The sequence below is a fragment of the Myotis yumanensis genome, unplaced genomic scaffold (genome assembly GCF_028538775.1).
Source record: "Myotis yumanensis isolate MYYU_CA2020_CCGP unplaced genomic scaffold, mMyoYum1.0.hap1 SCAF_2, whole genome shotgun sequence".
NCBI lineage: Eukaryota > Metazoa > Chordata > Mammalia > Chiroptera > Vespertilionidae > Myotis > Myotis yumanensis.
The window spans coordinates 9,633,050-9,659,136 of NW_027223753.1; the positions used below are offsets into that span (position 1 = coordinate 9,633,050).

The 26,087-nt window shown below is 60.7% G+C and overlaps 2 protein-coding genes across 2 annotated transcripts in view; one reads left to right on the forward strand and one right to left on the reverse strand.

Moving 5' to 3' along the window:
* Nucleotides 1-19,303, forward strand: part of CROCC (ciliary rootlet coiled-coil, rootletin) — a 34,816-nt gene extending 15,513 nt beyond the window's left edge. Inside the window, 24 exon segments of the mRNA XM_070404190.1 lie at nt 535-679; nt 1,333-1,479; nt 1,847-2,077; nt 2,877-3,070; nt 3,351-3,478; nt 4,491-4,660; nt 6,071-6,130; nt 6,132-6,251; nt 6,921-7,055; nt 7,382-7,525; nt 7,949-8,187; nt 8,644-8,803; nt 9,019-9,186; nt 11,220-11,604; nt 12,585-12,754; nt 12,860-12,980; nt 13,305-13,468; nt 14,382-14,597; nt 15,248-15,472; nt 15,922-16,071; nt 16,576-16,776; nt 16,941-17,072; nt 17,788-17,976; nt 18,683-19,303. Coding sequence (XP_070260291.1) covers nt 535-679; nt 1,333-1,479; nt 1,847-2,077; nt 2,877-3,070; nt 3,351-3,478; nt 4,491-4,660; nt 6,071-6,130; nt 6,132-6,251; nt 6,921-7,055; nt 7,382-7,525; nt 7,949-8,187; nt 8,644-8,803; nt 9,019-9,186; nt 11,220-11,604; nt 12,585-12,754; nt 12,860-12,980; nt 13,305-13,468; nt 14,382-14,597; nt 15,248-15,472; nt 15,922-16,071; nt 16,576-16,776; nt 16,941-17,072; nt 17,788-17,976; nt 18,683-18,769 — 4,081 coding nt within the window. The 3' untranslated portion in view covers nt 18,770-19,303.
* A 911-nt stretch (nt 19,304-20,214) lies between these two features.
* MFAP2 (microfibril associated protein 2) lies at nt 20,215-23,636 on the reverse strand. Its single transcript, XM_070403142.1, has 8 exons — nt 23,562-23,636; nt 22,462-22,548; nt 22,266-22,292; nt 22,099-22,185; nt 21,955-21,999; nt 21,138-21,225; nt 20,852-20,925; nt 20,215-20,645 (listed from the first exon to the last, which is right to left on the reverse strand). Exons 1-8 carry the CDS (start codon nt 23,596-23,598, stop codon nt 20,542-20,544), a joined length of 549 nt encoding a protein of 182 aa, XP_070259243.1. The 5' UTR covers nt 23,599-23,636; the 3' UTR covers nt 20,215-20,541.
* Nucleotides 23,637-26,087: the final 2,451 nt, after the last annotated feature.

Here is a 26,087-nt window from a genome sequence, read left to right on the forward strand (position 1 = left end):
AGATCATCTTATTTAACCCTCAGGGTAACTCTATGATATAGGAGCTGTTATTAGCCCCATTTTATGGATGGTAAAACTGAGGCACAGAGAAGTCATATAATTTCCTTAAGGTCACAGCTAGTTAGAGCCAGGATTTGAACCCAAGCATTCTGTCCATCACTCTGAAGAGTTAACCTCTTAACCACTGCACTGTTTACTTCTCTGAGACATAAGTCGTAATGATATCCAGTACATTATTCTTGTTTCTAAAAGCCCTTGTGGAGCTATGTCAGGCACTATCCTACATATTTCATGTATCCTAAAGTAAGTCATGTATCCTTATAACAACTTTGTGAGGCCCATTTTGCAGATGTGAAAACTGAGGCCCAGAGTCACAGAGCCAAAAGGCGGTGACCCTGGCTGTCCTTCTGGTCAGGCTCTTGCCACCAGGGCTCCTGCCTCAGCCTTGACCCCCAGCCTGTTCCAGATTGGCTGGCTGAGGGAGACGCAGGGCAGGGAAGTGACATGGGGCACCCCCCGCCTTCTGTCCCACAGCACTAGACAACTAGAGCAGCTGGAGGTGAAGCGCTCAGGGCTGGCGAAGGAGCTGGTGGAGGTGAGGGAGGCACTGAGCTGTGCCACGCTGCAGCGGGACATGTTGCAGGCTGAGAAGGCCGAAGTGGCCGAGGCACTGACCAAGGTGTGTCCCTGTTTGCCCCACAACCACAAACCTACCTCTGCCCTGGGCCCCAGACCTTCTCACCCTGGCCACAGACTGACCCCTATTTCAGGCTGACCCCCGACCCTGATCACAGACAGAACCCTTCCTTTTGGACTCAGGCTAACCTTTGACCCAGGCCACAAACCAACCTCTGACCCCAGACATAAGTGAATTCACCTCTATTAGTGGCCGTATCCCTGCTTTTCCAGACGCTCCTGGGCAGTGCCTGGAGTTCAGGTCATGCAGGCCCATCTCTGGTCCCGGGCCTGGGGTCTGTGAGGATTGGGGCACAGTCCTTAGCGAGTGCCTGCCCCACTCCCTGTCGTCTGGGCCCTGAACAGTGCCACCCCCAAACCCCCTCTGGGGAACCCTCTGCCCTGCTCTGCACAGCTCTGCGGTGTGCAGCAGCTGTTAAGTAGCTTCCTAGACACTAGGCCTCTGCAGTGATTTCTCACCGTGCGTCTCCCTTGTCCCTCTACCCCGTCTCTGTGTCTCTTGTTTCTCCCCACCCTCTTGCCTCTCCCCATCTTCCATGTCTCTGCACATCTTTTCCCATCGCTCCCATCTCTGTCCCTCTCTCACCATCTCTCCCCACCTGACTGTCTCTGGCCGCCCCGTTCTGGTCCCTGCAGGCTGAGGCTGGCCGCATGGACCTCGAGCTCGCGATGACCAAGCTGAGGGCGGAGGAGGCCTCTCTGCGGGACGCCTTGTCCAAGCTGAGCGCCCTCAACGAGAGCCTCGCACAGGACAAGCTGGGCCTGAACCACCTCGTCGCCCAGGTATGTCCCCCTCCTCGCCCCCCTGTGCTCCCACTCAGAGACCCCAGTAGGCGTCTCAGGCCCACCCTTGGCCCACATCCTGCCTTGCTGAACACCTCTGTCCTCACACCTGTCTCGCTCCCTGCCTCTTTCTGTCTCTGACTGTCTGTCTGTCTATCCTCTTTCATGGTCTGAGAGAAAAGAAGTTCTGTGGACCCTTCTCCCTTCTTCCCTCTCCCCTGTGTCCACTGCCCCTTCCCCCGAGGAAGCCTCCTTGGGCTCTGTGATAGGTGGGTGGGTGGCCCTTGGTCCTGGGTGGGACCCCTTTCCCCAGGTGGAGGGGCTGGGCTGATCTGCTCACTCACCTCCACCCCCACTGGCCTCACAGCTGGAGGAGGAAAAGGCAGCCCTGCTGGGCCAACAGCGGCGAGTGGAGCAGGAGGCCACCCTGGCGAGGGAGGAACAGGAGCGGCTGGAACAGCTGAGGCTGGAGCAGGAGGTGGATCGACAGGGCCTGGAGGGCTCCTTGCGGGTGGCAGAGCAGGCCCGGGAGGCCCTGGAGCACCAGGTCCCCACACTGCGCCAGGAGCGCTGCCGGCTGCAGGAGCAGCTGGCCCAGGTGGGTGATGTGGAGGATGGGGAGCAGTTGGGGCCAGGGTTCTAGCCTCCCAGCCTCCGACACCTGTCCTGGGTAACTCGCAGGCTCAGGAGCCTGAATGTGGGTTTAGGTTCAGCCCCACCTCTGCTAACTGGGCCCTTTGGGCAAACTACTCCACCTCCCCATGCCTCAGTCGCCCCATCTGTACCACGGGGCTAAGCGTTCTTATCACAAAGGGTTGTTCTGAAGAGGACGCCCGTGGAAGCACTTGGCAGCTGAATCACCTCCCAGTAACAATCCCAAATGTGATGACAGGTGGAGAATTTTAGGACTGGAATGTGAGACTTCTTGGGATTGTTATTGGGGACCTCAGGGCACAACATACTGGAAGGGACCTTAGGGTCTTAGGGACACAGTGACCTTTATATGGCGTGCGGGGCTCCTGGGAGGGGCCTCTAGGGTATGGGCCACGGCTGCAGGGACCAGGGCTCCGTGTTTCCATTCTGAGGCCTGCAAAGCAGCGCTCCTTTGGTCTGTTTTATATACTCAGCTTCTCTGGAAGGTCAGGGGTGTAGAAAGGGCTCTGTTATGACCCAAACTGAGTGAGGACCCTCACGTGTGTATGTGTTGCAGGTTCAGAGAAGTCTGTGGTTTGTCCAAGTACACACAGCACATCAGGGTGGAGACTGGGCTAGAACCCTGCTCTCCTGCCTGTTAGGCCAGGGCTGGGTCAGACCCAGGGTTGGGGTCCTGCATGGTGGGCAAGCTGGGGGTTCTGGGGGGGAGTGGAGGGTGCTCACAGTGCCTGGGTGGGTGCCAGCTCTCCCGGCAGCTGAGCGGGCGGGAGCATGAGCTGGAGCAGGCACGGCGGGAGACACAACGGCAGGTAGAGGCGCTGGAGCGGGCGACCCGGGAGAAGGAGGCGCTGGCCAAGGAGCGGGCCGGTCTGGCTGTGCAGCTGGCGGCAGCTGAGCGTGAAGGCCGAACCCTATTGGAGGAAGCCACACGCCTGCGGTAAGGCTTTAGGCTCTGCCCAGCCCTCTCTGACGGGGAAGGGGGGGGGGGGGGGTCTGCCTGGGGCCACCAGCCACACCCTGGCATTGGCCCACCCACAGTTGCTGAGGAGCAGGGCTTGCCAATGCATCCTAGCTATGGCTCAGGCTTCCCCAGGGAGCGTGGGACCGGCTGGGCAGGTAGGCTGGCACCTGGCCCACGGCTGGCCACGCCCTGGGATCCACAGTTTCCTGGGGCCCGGGAGGCCCAGTCCTGAGGCCTGAGGGATTGTGTGCTGCAGCTTGGAGAAGGAAGCCCTGGAGAGCAGCCTGTTTGAGGTGCAGCGGCAGCTGGCCCAGCTCGAGGCCCGTCGGGAGCAGCTGGAAGCTGATGGGCAGGCCCTGCTTCTGGCCAAGGAGGCCCTGACTGGTATGGGGGGACCAGAGGGTGGGTGAGGAATACCTGACTCCAACCCAGACTAACTTGTCAAGGTCTGGGGTCTCACGGAAGTTGGGAGCACTGGCTTTGGAGTCTGGCTGACCTGGGTTCCAATCCTGCCGCTGCCGCTTAGATCTGAGCTTTTTCGAGCAGTTCCCTTCCCCCCTGGGCCACAGGTTCCTCATCTGACAGTTAGAGGTGACTGCCAGCCTTCTAAGGCTGTTGCCAGGAAGGCGTGAGGCAAGCATTTGAGGCCTGTCACAGCACCTGGCTGAGCCAGCGGTGCCTGCTGCTTATTGTCATCAGGGCGCTGAGAGAGTTCTGAGTTCTCCGTGGAGCCGTCGCTGCTTTTCTGAGCGACTCTCTCGGCCCTACAGTCCCAGCCCCGCTTCTCTCCACACGCCCCACCTGGTTTCTTGGACCATGAAAATTAATCTTCCCGTCCTCGTCCACCTGAGCCAGACAGAACTAGAAAGGGAAATGCTGAAAGATGGGGGGGGGGGGGGGGGGGAGGTGGTTTTTAGATTGTCCACAGTGGGTGTACCCTCCCCGTGGTCCCTCCATTAGTGCTCACAGCCCACCTAGTTTGTCTATGGCAATTAGTCATTAAGGGAGACGCCTCACGGAAAGCTGTGCAGCTTTGGGAAATTGCCTGTCTCCTCTGAGCCTCCATATCCTCATCTGTAAATGACCCATAGTAAGCAATCAACAATGGGGGTTGCTATCCTCCCCATTTGTGGGAGCCTCCCCATCAGACATTTCATCCCTTTGATGCCATTCCAGGGAGGGAGGGAGTGGGGCAGGGCCCGTGGGCTCAGGCAGCAGATGGGAAAACTGAAGCCCAGAGGGTGAGGAGCTTCTCCAAGGGAACCCGGCCTAGGTACCCGGTGGGCCCTCTCTCCTCTGGGGTTTTGCCTACATGGCTCACCTGGCCTGAGTCTGCTGGTCCACAGGGAGGTTCCGTTCCGACCCAAGTGTGTCCCCTCCCACCATCCCTGTGCAGGAGAACTGGCAGGCCTCCGGCAGCAGATGACAATGGCAGAGGAGAAGGCGGCTCTGGACAAGGAGCTGATGGCCCAGAAGCTGGTGCAGGCTGAGCGGGAGGCCCAGGCCTCTCTGCGGGAGCAGCGGGCAGCCCACGAGGAGGACGTGCAGCGACTCCAGCGAGAGAAGGTTCGGGTAGCGGGGTCAGGGTGGGTGGGGCTCTCTCTCCTCTGTGGTCTCAGGCGAGTCATTCTTCTCCCTCTGCCTCGGTTTCCACCTCTGTGAAACAGAACTTTATTTCTGTTCCGGGGGCCCTGGGAGCAGCTGGGAGGAAACACTGGGGACTCCTTATCAAACATGCAGATTCCCAGGCCCCGGATCTGGTCTAGCCCTGGTGATCCTGATTCAGGAAGGCAGTTTCATTTGTAAGAAGTGCCGTTTGCATATGAAGGACCACTCTAGGACCTGAACACGTAGTGCGAAAGGTGAGGGGCCAGGTCACTACAAGACAGAACAGAGCTGTCTAAGAACACTGGCTCTGGAGTCACATGCCTGGGTTTGGATCTGATCTAGGCCACATATTGGTTATGTCACCTATGGTGTCTGCCTTCATTTTCCCATCTGATGGAGATAAGGATAGTACAGGGGATTGTGAGGATGAGGTGAGATAGTCTATATAAAGGGCGTAATAAAGTGACTGGGACTTTGTAAATGCTGCGTAAATGCTGGCTGCTATTTTCATAGGAGAACAGGACTCGGGGTGGACAGGGCTGCCTGTGTCAGAGGTTCAGGCTGTCCTGCAGGACTCCAGGGGGCGGCATGTGTCGTCTTGGCCTTGGCCTTGTAGTATCACACTTGTCCAGCAGGTGGCAGTGAAGCACTGGAAGTTTCACAAAGGTGCCGGGCACTGCCCTCAGACCCTAGGTGGGTTCTACCCACCCAGTCCCCAAGGAGCAAACTCCTGTGCAGTCTTTTCTCTCCCTACCCCGCCTGACTTGGCCTCTTCACCAAATCTGTACTCTTTCCTGCTACTCTGCCACCCGCAGCCCTAAACCCCTTTTATTCCTCGCAGCCAACCCAACTCCCCTCAACCCCTACCTGCAATCCAGGTTCTTTTTTCTCAGTTTCTGAACAACCCTAGTCTACAATTTAGACTCATCGCTCTGGCTTCAGGCTCTCTGTTGCCCCGGCTGTCCTCAGAGTCAGGCCCACCCCTCCCTGGTTGCTGCCCTTGGCTCTGGCCCCATTGCTCATCACGTTCCCCTCATAGTCCACACCCCAGTGACCCTTACATATTATGATTTCCCTGTGTGCTGTGCTTTCTCCTCCCTCCAGGCCATCTCTGGGGCTGCACTCTGGGCCTGAGGTTCCTTCCCCCCGTTTTCCTGCTGACTGCTACTCATCTCTCCTCCAGGAAACATTCTCCGACCCCCAGACCAGGGCGGCTGCTCCTCGGGGCTCGTGCAACCCTGGCTTGTCCCAGCCACAGCCCTTAGCAGCCACCCACCTTGCAGTTTCCTGATCACCTGTCTCTCAGGGTCTGGGGTACAGGTGGCCTTGCAGCCTCGTGGGTCACATGTGCTTGGGCCTGGCCCCCAGGAGGCAGCATGGCGGGAGCTGGAGGCAGAACGGGCCCAACTGCACAGTCAGCTGCAGCGGGGAGCGGGAGGAGCTGCTGGCCCGGCTGGAGGCCGAGAAGGAGGAGCTGAGCGAGGAGATCGCTGCCCTGCAGCAGGAGCGGGACGAGGGCCTCCTCCTGGCTGAGAGTGAGAAGCAGCAGGTTCGTGAGCCCTGGAGGGGCCCGGGTTCTGGGGCTGGTTCCCGCTTAGCCACCCAGCAGCTAGGAGCTAGGAGTCCGTAGCCATGCCTGGTATACAGTCGGAGCCTACTGAGTGGCAGCCTCAGTTGTGACACCATGAGCACTGGTTGCAAATAGCTGCCCCACGTTTTCCCATCTCCCCTCCCACCCAGGCTGAGCATGGCGTCCCCATGGCTGCCTTCTGAGCAGTCCCCACAATGCCCACATGTATCAGCTGACCCTCCTCAAAAAGAACTAACTCCCAGTTTTCCGTAACGTCATGAGGACAGGGCAGACTGCATCTTTCTCTTCTCTTCACCAGCTCTGTCACCCCGGGCCAGTCACTTTACCTCCTTGAGCCTCTGTTTCCCCGTCTATAAAGTGGGAATAATGGAGGGCCCTGCTTCAGGGTTGCTGTAGCATGTTAGTGAGATAGGAGTTGTGTTCATGTCCAGTTAGTTACTCTTGTATCCTTTTCTGGGGCTTTAGGAGGAGTGAGCCTGTACCTCTGTCCTGGGTCCACCTGTGGTGGCCCAGTCATGCCCCCAAGTCCACAGTGGGCACATTTCCCAGGGCAGGGTGGGGGGAAGGCCCGAGCATGCCCCCAAGACCAACTAACCCCCCAGGCCCTTCGCTCTCTGCCTCTGCCAGGCCCTGTCGCTAAAGGAGTCTGAGAAGACGGCGCTGACGGAGAAACTGGTGGGTACACAGCACAGCCTGACCGCCATCTCCCTGGAGATGGAGCGACAGAAGCGAGATGCTCAGAGCCGGCAGGAGCAGGACCGGGTAGGTGGGCCTCCGTCTGAGCCGGAGACACAGCCCTACCTGGAGGAGCCCCTGTCTGAGGGGGAGGCGTGGCTCTGCCCTGGGGAAGCCCCAGACTGTGTGGGAAGCTTCAGCCCTTCCCTGGGAGTCCCCATCTGAGGGAGGTAGCACGGCTCTGCCCTAGGGAACCCCTAGTCTGAGAAAGACTAGTTATGTAGACAGCACTCTCTAGGCATCAAGGGATCACAGAGGGTCTGGCAAACCAGTGGGAGGGGCCGTGCTTGGTGCTGAAAGTGGGGTGCTGGGGAAGGGGACACAGCACCATCTGAGGAGCCCATCTGTCCTAGGGCACCATGAACACCCTGACATCCGAGCTGCGGGACCTGCGGGCCCAGCTTGAGGAGGCTGCCGCGGCCCATGCTCAGGAGGTGAAGAGGCTGCAGGAGCAGGCCCGAGACCTGGGCAGGCAGCGGGAATCCTGCGTGCGCGAGGTGAGCCCTCCGCCCCACACCCTTCCAGGCAGCACCCCCTAAATGCTGCTGGGGGCCTGGTTCGGTGAGGGTCCAGAAAATTGTAAGGCTCTTTCCTGCATTCAAGGGCAAATGAACAGCCAGCTGAGAAAGGAGGCAGCAAGCATGTATTAAGTACTTGTGATGTACACGTGGGACTGGGGCACTCAAGGTGGTCCCTGCCCTCTTGGCATCGTCCAAGGATGATCCTGATTATTTCAGACCCAAACACTGCTGACTCCAGCTTGCTTTGCCCGAATCATAACTCTCACCTGTGGTCTGAGTCTATGCAGAGTGATGGGGCAGGTGCCCCCTGGCCTGGGACCTGGGGATGGGCTGGTTTCCACCAAGGCCCCGCTTGAGTGGGGCCCGACCCCCGTCCAGTGACAACCAGGGTCCTCACAGGCAGAGGAGCTTCGGACTCAGCTGCGCCTGCTGGAGGATGCCCGTGATGGGCTGCGGCGGGAGCTGCTGGAGGCCCAGCGCAAGGTACGAGAGAGCCAGGATGGCCGTGAGGCCCAGCGGCAGGAGGCGGCTGAGCTGCGGCGCAGCCTGGGTGAGGGCGCCAAGGAGCGCGAGGCCCTGCGGCGGTCCAACGAGGAGCTGCGGGCTGCCGTGAAGAAGGCCGAGAGCGAGCGGATCAGGTGGGGAGACAGGAGGGACCAGCCCGGAGTCCTTCACTGAGCCCTGACCTTCACACTGAATTTTGTCCCTGGAAGCTAACGTCACCCCCAAGGTTCAGGGGAAATGGCACAGGTGGGGAGTTTTTGCCCTTGAACCAAGCCAGGCACTGATGGAAGGGGAAAGGTGGCAGCAGGCAGGGTTGGGTCCAGACTCCGACCCCACCTGGTGGATCTCCCTGCAGACTCAGTGCGTGTCCCCCTACCCCAGTCATTGGTCCGTCTCTCCCAGCTGAGGGCCTGGGCCCAGCCCGGAGGGGTCAGCTCAGGACAGGGCCACGTGGGCAAGCAGCACTGGGGGCACCTTCAGGCCAAGAGCCAGTCGGACCCATTCCAGGAGTAACGGGAAGGGACTTCTGTGTAGAGCCACACTATACTCTTCCTGGAACCTAGCCTGCCTCTGACCCCTGCCCTTTTCAGCCTGAAGCTGGCCAATGACGACAAGGAGCAGAAACTGGCGCTCCTCGAAGAGGCTCGGGTGGCCATGGGCAAGGAGGCCGGGGACCTGCGGGCTGGGCTGCAGGAGGTGGAGCGCTCTCGGCTGGAGGCTCGGAGGGAGCTGCAGGAGCTCCGGCGGCAGGTACCCTCCGCAGCACGGCACCCTCCCCGGGCACTTGCTGTCTGCCCCTGGGCCAGGAGCACCCCCTTTCTGGAGCCAAGGGCCCTCCATATGTAAAACCAGGGGCTGATACTATAATACTGGAAGCTTCGAACACTCACCAACACCCTGGGCCAGGTGGGGCTGTGGGTGCTGAGACTGGGTCCTCGGTCCTACCTGTGTCCACTCTCTCACAGATGAAGATGCTGGACAGTGAGAATGCCAGGCTGGGCAGGGAGCTGGTGGAGCTGCAGGGCCGCCTGGCACTTGGCGAGCGGGCAGAAAAGGAGGGACGAAGGGAAGCCCTGGGCCTCCGACAGAAGCTGCTGAAGGGCGAGGCCAGCCTGGAGGCCTTGCGACAGGAGGTAACTACGTGGGTGGCAGGCTGCCTGGAGGGAGAGGGTCCTAGGAGGCAGCCAGGCTGCTCTGTGCCTCTCTCCTCCCTCTGCAAGAAGCGGGCAGGAACTCTAGTGCTGGAGTCATTCTGAGACCACTACCCAGCACTTGTCCCTTACCCGATTGCTTGAGAATCTTCCCTAGTTATCTATACTAATAAAAGGGTAATATGCTAATTAGACCAGACATCTTCCAGACGTCTTCCAGACATCCTTCTGGACAAAGCCACAGTGGCGGGACCGAGGCAGAGGCAGTTAGGGGTGATCAGGCTGGCAGGGGAGAGCAGTTAGGGCGATCAGGCTGCCAGGGGAGAGCAGTTAGGGAGTTCAGGCCACAGGGGAGAGTAGTTAGGGGGTTCAGGCCACAGGGGAGAGCAGTTAGGAGGATCAGGCCAGCTGCAGAGAGCAGTTAGGGCAACCAGGCCGGCAGGGGAGAGCAGTTAGGGGGTTCAAGCTGGCAGGGGAGAGCAGTTAGGGCAGTGGTTCTCAACCTTCTGGCCTTTTAAATAGTTCCTCATGTTGTGACCCAACCATAAAATTATTTTCGTTCCTACTTCATAACTGTAATGTTGCTACTGTTATGAATCGTAATGTAAATATCTGATATGCAGGATGGTCTTAGGTGACCCCTGTGAAAGGGTCATTCGACCACCAAAGGGGTCGCAACCCACAGGTTGAGAACCACTGAGTTAGGGGCGGTCAGGCTGGCAGGGGAGAGCAGTTAAGGCTATCAGGCCGGCAGGCAGAGTAGTTAGGGGCAATCAGGCAGGCAGGCAGGTAAGTGGTTAGGAGCCAGCAGTCCTGGATTGCGAGAGGGATGTCTGACTACCAGGAGTCAGACATCCCCCGAGGAGTCCCAAATTGGAGAGGTTTCAGGCCGGGCTGAGGGACAGCCCCCCCCCCCCCCCCCCCGCATGCATGCATTTCGTGCACTGGGCTTCTAGTAATAGTAATAATAACAACTGCAAGAACTGTAGCAGGAGTGGGGTGGGAGGGTGGGGGGAATTCTGCAGGTAGAACCTTGTTTGATTCTCCCAGCAGCCCCATTTTACAGAGAGAACCAAACACTGAGGCTCAGAGAGATAAGGGATCTACCCAAGGTCACACACATGTAGGTCTGTCTGAATCCAAAGTCGCTGTCTTTTCTGGCTGTTTCACTGCATGAATCTACTGGGTGACCTTGACTAAGTCACTTAACCTCTCTGTGCTTCAGAGCACTCGGGGGCAGGGGATAGCACAGTCAGGGAGGTATACACAGAGATCCTGGCATCCAGGCGGTGCTCAATAGCAGTGACACTGATGACTGGGAGGAATTGACTCATTCTCTGTACCAGAGAGCTGTGTGTGTGTGTGTGTGTGTGTGTGTGTGTGAGAGAGAGAGAGAGAGAGAGAGAGAGAGAAACAGAGGCAGAGAGAGAGATCATGAACTCCCATCAGTAAACAGTTTTCAGTACATGCCCCCACTGTGTGGCCTATTGATAAACTGTGTGCACTGAAAGGCAGCGTAGTCTAGCGGTGCACAGAACACTCCTTGGAGCCAGAGTGCCTGGCCTTGAATCCTAGCTCTCGGCTTACTAGTGTTGGCCTTGGCCAAGTTCCATCACTGCTCTGAGCCTCGGTTTCCTCATTTGTGGACTAGAGATGATTCACAGGGCAGAGCTGATAGTTTTTGGAAAGTGCTTAGTGCCTGCCATTGCTAAGTCCTATCTATGCGAGCGTTAGCTGTCAGTTTACTGGTAATAAACTAGTGGGTATGTGCACAGAAGGAAGAGATATACTCTAATAGTCCCTCCCACACCGTGGATGGACCTCACCTGCTTGGATGGAGACCACTAAAGGAATAGGTGTTGTGCTCGCCACTTTGGGGGGGGGGGGGGGGGGCGGGGGGGGCGGGGGGGGGGGAAGAGGGGACTCTAGGCTAGACCTGGGCGTCAGGGCGTAGGGTTGAGAGACGGCCTTGCTGGCTCTCACCTTCTCACCTCCGGCCTTCGCCCCTGCCCCAGCTCCAGGGAGCCCAGCGGAAGCTGCAGGAGCAAGAAGGCGAGTTCCGAGCCCGCGAGCGAGGCCTGGTAGGCAACCTGGAGGAGGCGCGCAGCGCGGAGAAGCAGCAGCTGGACCACGCACGCACCCTGGAGCTGAAGCTGGAGGCGGCTCGGGCAGAGGCTGCGGAGCTGGGACTGCGGCTGAGCGCGGCCGAGGGCCGGGGACAAGGCCTGGAGGCCGAGCTGGCCCGCGTGGAGGCCCAGCGTCGCGCGGCGGAGGCCCAACTGGGTGGCCTGCGATCTGCCCTGCGCCGGGGTCTGGGTCTGGGCCGCGCGCCCAGTCCCGCCCCCAGTCCCGCCGGGCGGCAGGCGCTCGGCTCCCCAGCCCGCAGCCCACCCACCCGAGGTGAGCGGAGCGCCAGAGCCGGGTGGGAGGGGGAGAGCGGGAGGCGGGCCTCGAGGAGTCCCCGCCCCCCACGATTAGGTCTGTTCTGCTGAAGACCCTGCCCTAGGCTGGGCCCAATCCTCCTTTGATTACCAGTCTCAAAACCCACCCCCTCGGCTGGTCCCGGACTCCTGGCGGAGAACCACCCAAATGCTCCACCCCCCTTCCTCCCACAGTGGGTAAATGTGGGGCAATTTGGGTGTCCCGTGGCAGAGGCTGGACGATGCTAACAGGCTGGAGCCCATCCTGCAGTTCCGATGTTGACCTCTAGGTGCCGTCCTGTCTCTGTTCATTCTGCCCCTCCCGGTTCTGTGGTTCTGTTGCCCATCCTCTTCCCAGCTTTGAGACCAAGCAAATCAGTTAACAGCTTAGAGCCCGCCCCGCCTGTGAAGGGGGAAATTGGTCCTCACCTCTCAGGGAATTCCTGTGAGGATGAAAGGAGGTGACGTAGGGAAAGCTTTGGCCCAGTACAGGGAGATGTCGAGGTGATGGAGTGTCCACACGGGCTGGGCCCTGGGGACACAGCTGTCAAGGCGTCATGGTCTGGGTGGGAGCAGGCATTGGAGCCCCACGGAGGTGGGATGAATTCACCCCAACACAGTCGCGGGGAGAGAAGGGAACAGCATGTACGAAGGCCCTAGTGCTGGGAGAGGGAATATTCTGGAACATGGAGCTGAGGGTGATGGGGAGTGGCCAGCTTGTAAAGGGTGAGAGGCTCATTCTGGGGGTGGCAGCAGGGCCTCTAAGTGATGGCATGGAGGTTGGGCTGAACTGAGGGCTGGTGAAGGGTGACGGGAGGGTGAGGGGACCCCGTTTGTGCTACGGCCTCGCGTGGGCTGCTGGGCATAGCAGGGTTGGGGACATGTGTCGAGAGCCTGCAGGCACCATCCCGGCAGGAGAGGCCATGGCTCCTGCATCCCTGAGCTGGTCTCCTCCTCCAGGAAGTGGGGACGGGCCCAGCAGCCCCAGCCCCTTGGAACGTAGCCCTGGATCTGAGCCACCGTCCCCAGGACCTGCTACCTCCCCGATGTCTCCAGACCTGGACCCAGAGGCCGTGCGGGGGGCCCTCCGGGATTTCCTGCAGGAGCTGCGGAGCACCCAGAGAGAACGGGTGAGGCTGGTGTGAGGGGCCGGGTAGGGAACGGGTGGCTGAGACCTGGGAGGGGCTGCAGGTTGTCAGCAGGGTCTTCCCCTTCCCCTGACCTGGGGACTGCAGGATGAGTTTCGGACCCAGACCAGTGCCCTGAGTCGCCAGCTGGTGGAGATGGAGGCCGAGAGGGACAGCGCAACCTCGAGGGCAAGGCGGCTGCAGAAGGCTGTGGCCCAGAGTGAGGAAGGTGCGTCTGACCCCGGGCCCTTGCTTTGCTCTCGTGTGCTCTTAGCAGCGGAGCTGGAAGGCTGTGGGATTGTCCTGAGCGGCTCCTGCATCCCTGCCCTGGCCACTGTGACCAGGAGCATCACACCCTAAATGACAGTTGGGGGCCGTCATTTCTGGGGGACCCTCCTTGATCAGGCCCACCCCATGTTCAGACTTACAGACCCTCAAGGACTCAGAGAGGCAGGTCCCATGGTGAGTGGAGGGCAGGCCAGGTATTTTGGGGCCTGGTTCAGGCATCTGGGCTGTGCCTGGCCAGGCCTCACCCCTGGGGTGGGGGCCACAGCTCGGCGCAGCGTGGACGGGCGGCTGAGCGGGGCCCAGGCGGAGCTGGCGCTGCAGGAGGACAGTGTGCGACGCAGCGAGCGGGAGCGCCGGGCTGCCCTCGACCAGGTGGCCGCCCTGGAGAGGAGCCTGCAGGCCACTGAGAGCGAGCTCCGGGCCAGCCAGGTAGGCAGGGCTGAGGGCCAGTGGGATGAGGGGAGGATCTGCTGTCTGAATAGGTGTTTGTAAGTCCTACTGTGTGCATGCATCTGTTTCTGCCTGGTCTCAGCACCCATTGAAGTGACATCTCGGGACCTCTGTTCCCTTTGTCTCTGTAGAGCCACATGAGTGGTGTTCTGGGGGTTTTATGTGTTTGCTGGGCATCTGTATGTGGGGGGCGGGGAACGGGGGGCGGGGGGCAGGGTGCACAGGCCCTGATGGTGACAGTCCAAGCTGCCAAGGACTTGAGACCTTCCCACAGCCATGGATCTGGATCTCCTCTGTTTCTTCCTCCCCGCTTTCCTCCCCGGCCCTCCATTACTGCCCCCGCAGCCCACCCTCTGCCTCTGGCTCTAGGCCCAGCTTGAACTGGGTTGTTGTGTCTGCGGCTCCAGCGCTGGCCTTGGGCCCAGCCACAGGGGCCGCGGGAGGAGGCCAGGAACAAAGCTGGGCAGGAGCCAGCGTGGGGCTGCCGGGTGTAGAGCTGGCAGGGTTGGGGCTCTGAGCAGGGCGGAAGAGGGGCCAGGCCTGGCGGCGGGGGGGGGGGGGGGGGGGGGGGGGGGGGGGGACTTGGGGAGGGTGGTTGTAAGAACACCTCCTTGACCTGCCCTGTCTCCAGGACGGTGACAGGGATGGAAGGACCCCAGTCTGTCTTCCTGACCTGTCCCCACTCCCCAAGTCTCCTTCACAGTCTGAACTCACTTGGGGGGAGGAGCATCATACTCTAAAACCTGTGGGGGCCCAGGGCTCCTGCCTGACTCAACTCAGGTCACACAGGCAGCTTCTGGGCTGCTCCCCACTTTCTCCAGGGGGTCCTGAGGGATGCGGCAGGGGTGGGGTGGGCTAGACAGCTGGGGCCTGAGCCCTCCCCCACCCACAGGAGAAGATCAGCAAGATGAAGGCCAATGAGGTGAAGCTGGAGAGTGACAAGCGGCGCCTGAAGGAGGTGCTGGACGCCTCTGAGAGCCGCACCATCAAGCTTGAGCTGCAGCGGCGCTCGCTCGAGGGGGAGCTGCAGCGCAGCCGCCTGGGCCTGAGCGACCGGGAGGCCCAGGCCCAGGCCCTCCAGGAGCGGGTGGACTCCCTGCAGAGACAGGTGGGTCCCCTCCCCCCCTCGCAGGCCCAGTGCCAAGTGCTATCCAGGGACTATGTAATCCTCCCAGCGGCCCTGTGAGATAGTATCATCCCTGTTTCATGGATGGATGAATGGAGGCTCAGGAGGTGATGTCATCGCCCAAGATCACGTAGCTAATAAGAGGCAGAGCCCACATTAAAATTTAGGACTGGTTGATGGCAGAATCTGCACTCATGGGAAGCATGCTGGAGAAGTTGGAGAAGTAGATTTCACTCATTTCCTATTTTGCCCTGGCTGCCAGGAAGCTCATCTCTAACCGGACTGTTCAGTAATTCCGCTAGCCCTGCACAATCCCCCACCAAAGTCAAGAACACAGAAATTCCAGGGTTGTGGTAGATACTGTTCATTCTCGTTAGCAGAGAGGAGAGGGGGATGAGAACAGAGAGGAGACCATGGCGTCTGAGACAATCGGGTTGATGGTGCTGTGGGTGGGGGTAGTTGACCAGCGGTGGGACGGGCCTCGGTGCAAGTAGGCTGAGCCAGTAGGCGTGCACGGGAACAATGAGCATCAGTGATGAAGGCCTAGAGAGGAAGGGTTTGGCTTGGGCTGGACCTTTCTTGTGGAGGTCACAGTAAGTACAGCCATTTCACCACCCTGTCGCTCCTGCCAGGTGGCAGACAGTGAAGTGAAGGCAGGGACTCTGCAGCTGACAGTGGAGCGGCTGAACGGGGCCCTGGCCAAGGTGGAGGAGAGCGAGGGGGCCCTGCGTGACAAGGTGAAGGGCCTGTCGGAGGCCCTGGCCCAGAACAGCGCCAGCCTCAGCAGCACCCAGGACAAGAATCTGCAACTGCAGAAGGCCCTGACGGCCTGTGAACATGACCGCCAAGTGCTCCAGGTACAGACAGATTCCAGGGTCTGGCTGGGATGGGCCCAGCGAGAGAGTTAGTTAGCCAATAGACAGGCTTGGAGGGGTCTGGTAGAGAGCTAGCCAATGAGGCAGTCAGTTGAGAACCTTAAGGAGCCAATCAATGAGAGGAAGGGGTGGGCTTAATAAGAGCATCAGTCAGTAAGGGGAGGCTCTGCTGGGTGGTGGGGGGGGCCAATAAGAGAACAGCCTACTAGCACCCGCTTTGAGGGACCTAGGTGCAGGGTTAGTGGGTGAGACAGATGGATTCTGGGGGGGTGGGTCCTGGTGTTCTATAGCTCAGTATAGGCTGTGGGCCAGTCCCACTGTCCGGCTCACCCTCCAGGTGAGATGACACCTCTTTTATAAGCTGTGAAACTGGCCTGAGATACTGTGTAGAGGGTGTGCCCAGCCTGGCACCATCAGCCCCTGTCCCCCAGGAACGGCTGGAGGCTGCTCGGCAGGCGCTATCCGAGGCCCGGAAGCAAAGCGGCGCCCTAGCTGAGCAGGTGCAGACGATGCGGGGCGAGATGGCGGACCTGGAGCTGCAGCGGGCGGAGGCTGAGGGCCAGCTGCAACAGCTGCAAGAGGTGAGGGCCAGGGGGTCCCCTTCTGTCGCCAGGATGCTGAGGCCCTCAGGATGAGGTGGGGACCTTCCCCCCTATCTTAACCTCATCCCAAACCCAGGCCCAGTCCCCTGGGAGGAGGAACCCCCATAATCCACAAGCCAGGGATGAAGCATGGTACCCCCATTATAGAGATGGAGAAACTGAGGCCCGAGAGGAGAGCTGTCCAAGCATGCTGGAGAAGTTGGAGAAGTAGATTTCACTCATTTCCTATTTTGCCCTGGCTGCCAGGAAGCTCATCTCTAACCGGACTGTTCAGTAATTCCGCTAGCCCTGCACAATCCCCCACCAAAGTCAAGAACACAGAAATTTCAGGGTTGTGGTAGATACCGGAAACAGTTTCCTGGTGCGGGCCTCACAGCCGCCCTGCCGAGTTAGTGGGCATGGCAGGCTGGCATTGCCCTCCCCGGGCTTCAGACGCACTCACTGAGGCCCAGAGGAATGAGGGGCTCGCTGCTCCTGCTGCAGGTGCTGCGGCAGCGGCAGGAGGCTGAGGCTGCGGCCCTGCACACGGTCCAGAAGCTGCAGGACGAGCGGCGGCGGCTGCAGGAGCGCCTGGGCGGCCTGCAGCGCGCTCTGGCTCAGCTGGAGGCTGAGAAGCGGGAGGTAGAGCGGTCGGCCCTGCGGCTGGAGAAGGACCGGGTGGCCCTCAAGAAGACGCTGGACAAGGTGGGCTGCTCCCCAGGACCCTCTGCTCACTTCCTTTAGGGCATAGCCATGGTTGGTCCAGCTGCATGTCACTAGGGTCCCTGGCCCTTCTGCCTCTAACCTAACACTCTCCCGGAGCCCCCCACTTCCCGGCACCCTGCTCCCCTCCTGCTCTCCCCACCCAGGTAGAGCGGGAGAAGCTCCGCAGCCACGAGGACACAGTGCGGCTTAGTGCCGAGAAGGGCCGCCTGGACCGCACACTCACGGGGGCCGAGCTGGAGCTGGCCGAGGCCCAGAGGCAGATTCAGCTGCTGGAGGTCCCGCCCCTGCCCACCCAGTCCTGGGCACCCCACCTCCCTAACCCCTGCCCCACCCCAGCCTCAGAGTCAGGAGTTGCCGATGGCTCAGCCAGTGCAGAGCCCACAACGCTGAGCCCGGACCCTAGGGCTCAGAGTGAGGTCGCCGAGGGAGGGGTCCCCCCAAAGCTGAGAGAAAGATGCTGACGGCCGGTTAGCACCCGAGTCTGTGTGTTGATGTGTGTTGTGGCCATGTAGAGGCATGAGTGTTCATGGGTATATTCTGGTGCTTAAATCTTGCACAGATGTGGCAAGTCTGAGTATTAACAATATGTTATATCTGTATGTGTGTCTGTGTACAGATGTCTTCATGTATGTAGGAGTATTAGGCTTTTGCACATATGTATACACCCAGGTGAACATGCTTTCTTTTGTGCCTGTATGTATATGGGCCTGTGTTTGAATATGTCTGTGTGTGTGTATGTGTATGTATCTGAATGGGAGTCACTAGGTACCCTCATCACAGACCAGGAGGGCCAGGGGGTCAGGAACAAACAAGGATCTCTCCTTCATCCCCTGCCTGCACTGGCTTTGCCCCAAGGGCCTTCAGGCTCCTGCCCTGGGGAGGTGCCTAGTACCTCCTTGTGCATACACCCCATACACACACACACACACACACACACACTCACTCACTCACTCACTCACTCAGACTCTTGATTGGCGGCCTCTCCTGCAGGCCCAGGTGGTGGTGCTGGAGCAGGACCAGAGCCCAGTCGGGCTGGAGGCACTGGAGGCAGAGGAGCAGCAACAGCTGGAGCTGCAGCAGGAGCTGGAGCACCTGCGCAGTGCCCAGGTGCAGACAGAACGCACCCTGGAGGCGCGGGAGCGGGCCCACCGGCAGCGGGTGCGTGGGCTGGAGGAGCAGGTACTCAGGCCTGACTGGGCCCTGGCCCCTCCCTGGGGGCTGCAGCATGGCGTGTGATGCTGGAGAAGGAAGAGAAGGTGGAGGGGGAGAGGGCTGGGTGTGACCTCTGGGGTATACGCCACCTCTGGCATCCGAAACGGAAGTGGGTGGGTGGGTGTCAGCCATGGCTGAACACGAGCTTAAGTGCTGTCGTTGGAACTCAGTCCCCTGCCATGGCTCTGGCTCTAGGCAGGCCCTCTCCCTGAGCGCAGGTGGCCTCGGGTGGCTCCCACTCAGGTTATTCCAATCCAACCACCCTTGATCCCAGGCCTGGGGGGTGGGGGTGGGGGCGAGTGGAGCAACAGCAAAGGTCCCAGGGCTGCTTCTCATTGACCAGCTTCAATCCCAGCCCCTTACTGACCGTGCCACCTGGGCACGTGCCTACAGGGCAAGGCTGGTTCGCTAAGCCAGGCCTGGGTCTCAGGTCCACCCCGAGTTGGGCTAGTGCCGGGCCCATCTGAGTGATGAGGGGATGGGGTGCCCCAAAGAGATGCCGAGCATCAGAGGAGGAGGACACCTGACTACACCGCGGAATAGAACGAGGAGGGAAGGAAACACCCTGGTTCTAAATGAGGGTTTTTTCCCCGGGGTCCCAGCTGCAAGCACCCCCTTTCTCTGCAATCAGGCTGAGGACCCGGGCAGGCTCCACCTTCTCTCTCTTCTCCAGGTGTCCACACTGAAGGGGCATTTGCAGCAGGAGCTTCGGAGGAGCTCAGCGTCCTTCTCCCCCGCCTCTGGGCCCCCAGAGAAATGAGCCCTTTCCCGGCCGGTACCTGGGCCAGAAGAGGGCCTCTCCAGCACAACCCACTCAAGAGCCTGGGCCTGTCGGGGCCACCAGAGCTCAGATGGGGTGAGGATGAGCCGAGGTGGCAGTTCTGGGAGGTGGGGGACTCCAGTGCAGGCCCGACCCAGCAGTGGCTTCTCAGCATCATCAGAGTCACGTGCCGTCTATGGGCCCCCCTCAGTCCTGCCCCTCCCCGGGTGAGCCACCTCACACTCTACAAGGTCCTCGCTGAGGGGCTGAGCCAAAGCCAGGGCCAGGGTGGCCGGCCCTGAAGCAGGCCCCTGGAGCGTGGGCTCATGGGAAGCAGGAGGGGTGCCCAGGCCTAGAGCAGGGGTCAGAGACCCAGGCCCTGCCCTGGCTTCCCAGGGGTCTCTCTGCCTTAGCGCAGAGTGTTTGTCAGGAAATCCCTTAGAGTTCAGAGTCCCTGTATTTTTGTACCTTTTTATAATGTTAACTGTTCAGAACTGTTTGTGTTTTTTTACAAGACCTTGTTTTCTAAAAATGGTTTTGTACCGATGTGTTTTTTTTACTGTCATTATGCCTCGACCACCTGGTAGATGGGAGGGGACACAGGTAGGGCCTTGGGCAGGAGGGAGGGGCTCCGGGAGGCCTGTGGAGCTTACCACCCTCAGCACGTCCGGGTGGGAGGCCTCCCGGGTCCAATGCCACCCGCCCATTTAACAGAGGGGGGTGTTGAGGCTTGGAGTGTGGCCCAACCTGTGCGGCCTGACTCCAGGCCCAGCTTTCTCATCCCTTCCTCAGCCCCTCCCGGGTGAGGCCCACCCTCTGGATACTGATGGGCCTTGCAGGCTGCGTGGTGAACAGATGCAGGCCTGGAGGTGGATGTGGGGTCCTGGCTCAGCTGAGTGAGTTTGGGCAAAGGCGCTTAACCCTCCAGAGCTCGGCTCGCTCACCTGTGAACGGGAACCTGCCCCACAGGCTGTTGGAGGGAGGCATACTGGCTTGCCCTGTTTCTGCCCTGAACCGCTCCTCCCACAGCCCTTGATCTCAGCGCCCACCTACCTTGACCTCCTGCCTTACACCCTATCCACACCCTTATGCTTCCGTCCTGGCGCCTCTGGCCTGGGCTTGCACCCTCTGACGGGGGACTCGGGCCCTGACAACAAGAAAGCTGTGTTCCTGAACCTTCTATCTACGCTGTCACCTGGGGGCAGCTGCCATGCCATCTTTCTGGCGGGTCAGAGCTGACACCGGTGAGAAGGGAGGCAGGACTGGGACAGCAGAAGCAAAGCTGAGGTCGCTGGACGGTCCCTTCTCAAGAGACCAGGGAGCCTCAGCGTTTTCTGTAACGAGACCAGGGAGGCACCTGGCCACCACCTGCCTTGTGTTCTCTGAAAAATGACTGAATCTTTTGTAAAAATTTGTTTTTAATTTTGTATAAAACAGGTGGTCTAGGCCCAGGGGCTGTAGGAAATCCAAGCAGACCAGCTGGGGGGAGGGGCACAGCCTACCTCAGGGTGGAGAAGGCACTTCGGAGGCCCAGTCCCACTGAGGCCCGGATGCCCCCCACCTGGGGGTAAGGACTGGGCAGTGGGGAGCCCCCATTGTGCCTCTGGGGTGGTCACAGCCTGGAGAGGGGCCTGAGACAACCCCCTGGGCCGCAGTTCACTAACTTTTGACAGAATAAAAGGAATGTCAGGCGGGAAGGAAAGCACCAGGTCAGGCAGGGCCCGAGGGCCCCGGATCTGAGGAGGGGCCGGGGCTCGGGTGCCGGCTGCACCCTAGCAGCCCCCGCAGCTGCGAGCACAGGAGGCCGCCACGGATTGGCACAGGCCGCTGCTGGCCATCACCCCACATTTGGAGAACTTGTCCCGACACAGGTCAGCTGTTGGGGGGCAGAAAGGAATGGGGGTCAGGGTGGGGCTGGGTGGTGGGAACTGCTCCCCACTCTGATTTCAGGATCCCCTGGAAGTGGCCCCCCACACAAAGCACGTGTTTAATAAACATCAGGTGGTGGACAGGTGGAGGGATAACGAGGGAGCGGGAGCGGGAGCGGGGAGAGGTCAGAGGTCGGGGGCGGAGGCTGCCTACCTCGGAGCAGCTCCTCGTGGGCGCAGACTGTGCGGACACAGATCTCCCTGTTGATGACGTACATTCTGCGGAGGCTGGGGGAGGAGGCCAGGGAGGTGTCAGCCCCACCCTGGCCCAGCCCCCTGGGAGAGTCTGGGCAGGGCCTGGTATAGGAGCCCTGGAGTCCCGGCCCCCAGGCCAGGGCTCAATCCCCAATCAACTCCAGGATTCATTCTCTTTCCCCGAATTTTGGGGCTGGCATGAGCCGCCCCTTTTGCTCCCTCCCCCTCGCCCGGCCTGTGCTCACCTGTAGAAGCAGACCTCATTCAGACACTGTTTGCAGGGCTTGTGTATGGAGTAGAGGCGGGTGCACGGGTACTGCTCCTCGCGGCAGTCTGGGTGACAGGTGGGATCAGACTGGGGGGCTGCAGCTGAGGGCCCAGAACTGGGGGGGAGCCCCCAACTTTGCCCACCAGAGACTGGCTCTCATCTCAGAGTCTAGGTATGCCCTGCACCCTCTGGCCAGAACACACACACACACACACACACACACACAACACATGCACACACAGTGCTGTTGGACCTGAGGCCGCCCAGTTTTATACAGTGTATTTATACATACGGACTCCGGTATACAGATTCGCACCCACACTTAAGCATATATTCACACATAAAGTCAGACACAAATCCATACCCAACACACGGTCACAGAAGTCCACACCCACCTCACAGGAGCACACTGCACAATGAGCTCATGGCAGTCAGACGGGATCCCCCAGTCTGGCTCTCGGGCTCTTGGCTGGGCAGCGTGGGGCCTGCTGAGCCAGCCTGGGCTTCCTGCCCCTCGTCACCTGCTGCCAGAGCACTACCGCCGGCAGGAAGGGGACACGCTCCCTGCCCCGCCCCAGCGCCTGGGCGCAGAGGTCCCCTCGGAGGCTGCTGCCAATTCAACCTCAGGCCAGGCCCAGGGGGCTGGGGGACTGCCCAGAGCTGCCTAGGGGGGCCGCCTAAAGCAGGCCTCCTACCCCCCACCTACCCGGGCTAGAGCACAAGGCCTGGCAGTCTCCGTTCTACCAGCGCCCCACCCCACTTCCCCCAACTCCAGGGGACGAGAGAGCTCTTACCCAGCGGCCCCGGCTCTGTGGGCTCCGTCTCCTCGTTTCCTGGCTCTGGTATTGGGAGGGGGCAGGCAGAGATCATTGAGAGAGGTCACTGCTACCCCCACCCACACACACACACAGACCCCCACTCCCAGGGGTGCCGCCTACCGAAGGTGGGCGCCGGGATGACTTCCTGCTGGACTTGCTGCTGGGACTGGAACTGGAACTGCTCCTCAGAGGGCCGAGGAGTGGCCTCTGCAACAGGACATGATAAGGGGGGCGGGGAGCAGGCCCACCCAGATGCCCACCCGTCCTGTCCAGCCCCTACCCTTTACCTTGGTAATCATAGTAGTCCGGGTTGTCTGAAAACAGAGATGAATGAAAATTGGTGGGGGTCAGGCTATCTCCCAGCCCCAGGGGCAAAGGAGGTCACCACTGAGCCAGGGACCTCCCTCCCCCCCGCCCAGGTCCCTGGCTGAACTTGATGACATGGCAGGGCTGGGGGCCCCTGGGGGGAGGGCAAGGCCTTACCGATCTGGTCACCGTAATGGGTGTACTGGACGTGGTCTGGGAATGGTGGCAGTGGGTCCAGGTCATATTGCCCCTGAGCCAGCAGGCCTGCCGTGGGGAGGGAAAGCATGAGGGGGTGCCCCATGGGGACAGCAAGGGGCCCTGAGACACTTCTGGGGAGATCAGACAGGCATGTAAAAGAGACCCTAAGATCCTACAACCAGACTCTTAGATCTACAGGATCCAAACTCCTTCCTCAACCATTATGGCCCTTACACTCCCTGGTCCTGTGTCACCTGCTCATCTCCCCCATGCTGGCCTCATGGCTGCTCCTGGCACTCAGCACCTCCTGTCTGCCCCAGGGCCTTTGCGCCTGATTCTCCCAGGCCTGTGATCCTGGTCACCTTCTCCTTTAGGTCCTAAATAAAATTTCAGCTCTGCTAAGAGGCTCTCGCTGGCTCACCCACCCTCTCTATCTCATCCGCCTGCTTATTTCTATCATAGCCTCAGTACAATCTGACATTTATCTACTTGATAACATTGCCCTCCCTTCCCTAGACTGGCAGCACCATGAGGGCAGGCACTTGTCTGCCTGGTTCATCGCTGCATTCCCAGGGCCTAGCCCAGTGCCTGGCACATAGTTGGAGCTCAACAAATATCTGTTAAGTGAATGCATGATGGACCAGGCAGGGCCTTTTCAGTCCCATTGATAACTTCTCACTTGACCAATAGGGACCCCTCTAAGGTCAAAATTGTATAGGGGGTTGAGCCCTTAATGGGTCTAGACCCCTGCCTTGGGTACCCCCAACTCCTACACATCAGCTTCTGGGAGGGTCAGGAAGTAAGAGGAAAGGCATGGACTCGGGGTGCCAGGATGTGTGCCCACTTTCCAGAATCCCCCTTGCCTGCCGCTTGGGCGGCTGGGGTAAGGGCCCAGGAAGTGCCTCAGACTTTGGGAGGGGTTGGCCAGTCCAGTCTGAGGTCCAGGAGGCAGGAGGCCCGGGAACCCAGGGAGCTGAGTTCTGGCGACAGGGCACAGCAAAGACTCACTGCCATCCCCCTCCCCTGCAAACCTCACGCTCACCCACAGAAGGGGGGCCCCATCGCCAGGAGCCACTCACCAGGCAGGAATAGCAGGAAGAGGTAGGCTGCTCTCATGGCTACTCTGTGAGGCGGCTGGGCTGGTGTCAGAGGACAGCTGGAAGAGGAGGGCAAACTGTATCCCAGGGCACTAACCTGGGGCTGCCGAGCCCACCTCCGCACCCCCCCCCCCATCCCCGCTGCATGCAGCCTGGAGAAGGAGGCACCCCAAATAGAAGCCAGGCATATGGAGCGCCCAGAGTCTAGAGGAGGAACTACTTGGGAGAGATATTGAGTGTTCGAGTGCCAAGGGACAAGACCTCCAACTCGGCTCCAGGGCTGATCTTGGCAAATGGACAGAACCTACCCTGCCCTGCTCAGCAAGGGGACATTCCTAGTCCCCCACCAGCCCTGACCCTGCTCTCCCTGCCACTTCCATGCCCACGCTCTGGTCCCGCACCTCCCCGGGTGTCTAAGGCACTGATTGTGTGCATCCTGACCCCGAGCCCCCTGCTTGGGATCCCAGCCCTGTCCGGCCAACATCACAGCTCACCACATGCGTGCACGGGCCCCAGGGGCCCCTACGGCAGTCAGGCCTGGCCAAGGCTCCCACCCCTAGAAGATTCCTCTCCTGCCAGGCCTCCCAAGACCTGGCTGTGCATCAGACTCAAGAGACTGTAGTCTGTTAGTCTGCAGCGGCAGGAAGCACTTAGGGTGGAGCCGGAGGAGGGCTTCTCTGGCTCCTAGAAGGGCAGCGCTGGAGGGGACCAGGCTGTCACCCAGTCTAGGGGTGCTGTACCCCTGACACTGTATGACAAGTGCTGTGTGTGTCATTTTGTGGGGACAGAGCAGTAAGGCATGGCTTTCCCCAGGCTCGTGAGGTTAAGAATTCCTGGTTGAGTGCAGCCTCCAGTCCTTGGCCCCAGCGGGGCCTTGGCTGAGTCTCCAGGTCCCCGAATCCAGCCCCAGCTCAGTGGAGGGCAGCCTCAGTCTGTCAGCTTCTGCTGGAAGGGCTGGGAGGGAGCCCGCCGCTCATTTATCCAGGAGCCACCCCCATCCCCGCTCCTGCCACAACAAAGCGAGTTCGTCCAGACAGCCAACCAGAAACCTAACCTTGCCCCCTTTGCCCCAGGGGTGTTACCAGGGAGAGGGGAAGAAAAGGGGCAGAAACGGGCATCGTGCCCTCCTTCTTCCCATGCTGAGACTTCTGGGACTCCCCGTCCGTCCCTCTCATGCGTTCATCATCTCTCCCTTCCTTACCCCTCACTTCAGTGGGATGAGGTGGGTGAGGAAACTGATGGGCCGGCAGGGGGAGAGTAGATGAGACTCACGGCTCAAGTTGCCCCAGAGGCAGGGATCTGGCTCCCCACACCCCCATTCAGAAAACCCTGGCCTCCTCCTGGTAAGGGGGCTGAACGACCTGGACCCCTCCCTTCCTTGCAACTCCCGACAGGGCTACACTATCCCATCTCCCCCCCCCCCCAACCCCCCAGCTGGCGGCAGCTGTCACAGCTCGGAGGAGGCCCTCCCTGAGTTGGGGCCAAGGGGCCCTAAGAGGTGTATGTGTGGGGCAGCCTCTGTCTGTCCCCAAAGCCCCTCCTTGGGCTCTCAGCCCCCTGCAGGGTGCCTTTTCCTCCCCAGAAGGTCTGGCATCCAGGCCCAGGCTTCTTGGGGGAAGGGGCCCCGGGGCAAGGGGTGTGGCAGTAAAGGGGAGAGTCCTGTGGGAGTAACGCATCCTCCCAGGGACATCTCCAAGCGCTTCCAGGCGTGGGCTTTGGGGGGTGCGGGGGAGACCAGGACCTTCCACAGCGCGGGCCCCTCCCCTTCGCGTCCCTTGCAGGATGGGGTAGCGGGCCTACCCAGAGCCTCGCCCCAGCTCAGTCGGGGAGGCTCTGCCCGCGGCGGCGGCCGGGCTGGGGTCCGGCGGGAGGAAACCAGATGTTGCGGCCGCACAGCTGGGAACAATCAGCGGCGGCCCGCTCCGCCGGCCTCTCATCTCCCTTTGTCTCCCCGCTCCCGGGGTTCCTGCGCGCACCCCCACCCCACCCGCCACACTCCCACCTCCCAGGGAGAACAAAAGCAGCCCCGCCCCTGACGCCCCCACTTCTGGCTCCCCCCAAACTCGGGCTCCCCTCCCTTCCCAACTCGCGTCCTCCTTCAAAGCGATCCCCAAACTTTCCAAGTGGCCTCTTAGCATCTGCTCAGATGGCCGGGACTCGGGACGCCAGCAGCTGCCCCCAGATCGCGGACACGCAGAGCCGCGCACCGCCCCCCCGACGCCCCCGGCGCGGGACCCCCGCGCGCTCCCCGCCGAGGCCCGCAGCCCAGCCCGCGCCTACCTGGCCCGGTCACTGCGCCGCCCGCTCCGCGTCCGCCGCCAGAACCGCCCCTTTGCCCGCTGCGAGCCCCCCTCCGGGCCCCCGACGGCCGGCGTCCGCCTTCCAGCCCCGGATCCGCTGGGTCCTAACGCGAGAGCCGCTGCCCAGGTCGCCGCACCCTCGGGTCCTCCACCGGCTTCTGGGGGGAGGGGGGGAGGGTACCTGGGGAGGGGGCCGTCCTCGGGTCTG

Excerpts from the sequence above, each read along its gene's own strand:
- MFAP2 (XM_070403142.1), bottom strand. The coding sequence starts at position 23,598 with ATGAGAGCAGCCTACCTCTTCCTGCTATTCCTGCCTG. Across the intron at positions 22,000-22,098 it reads CATCCCGGCGCCCACCTTCG|AGCCAGGAAACGAGGAGACG; the intron begins GTAGGCGGCACC and ends TCCCAATACCAG. Across the intron at positions 21,226-21,954 it reads CACAGAGCCGGGGCCGCTGG|ACTGCCGCGAGGAGCAGTAC; the intron begins GTAAGAGCTCTC and ends CCTGTCACCCAG.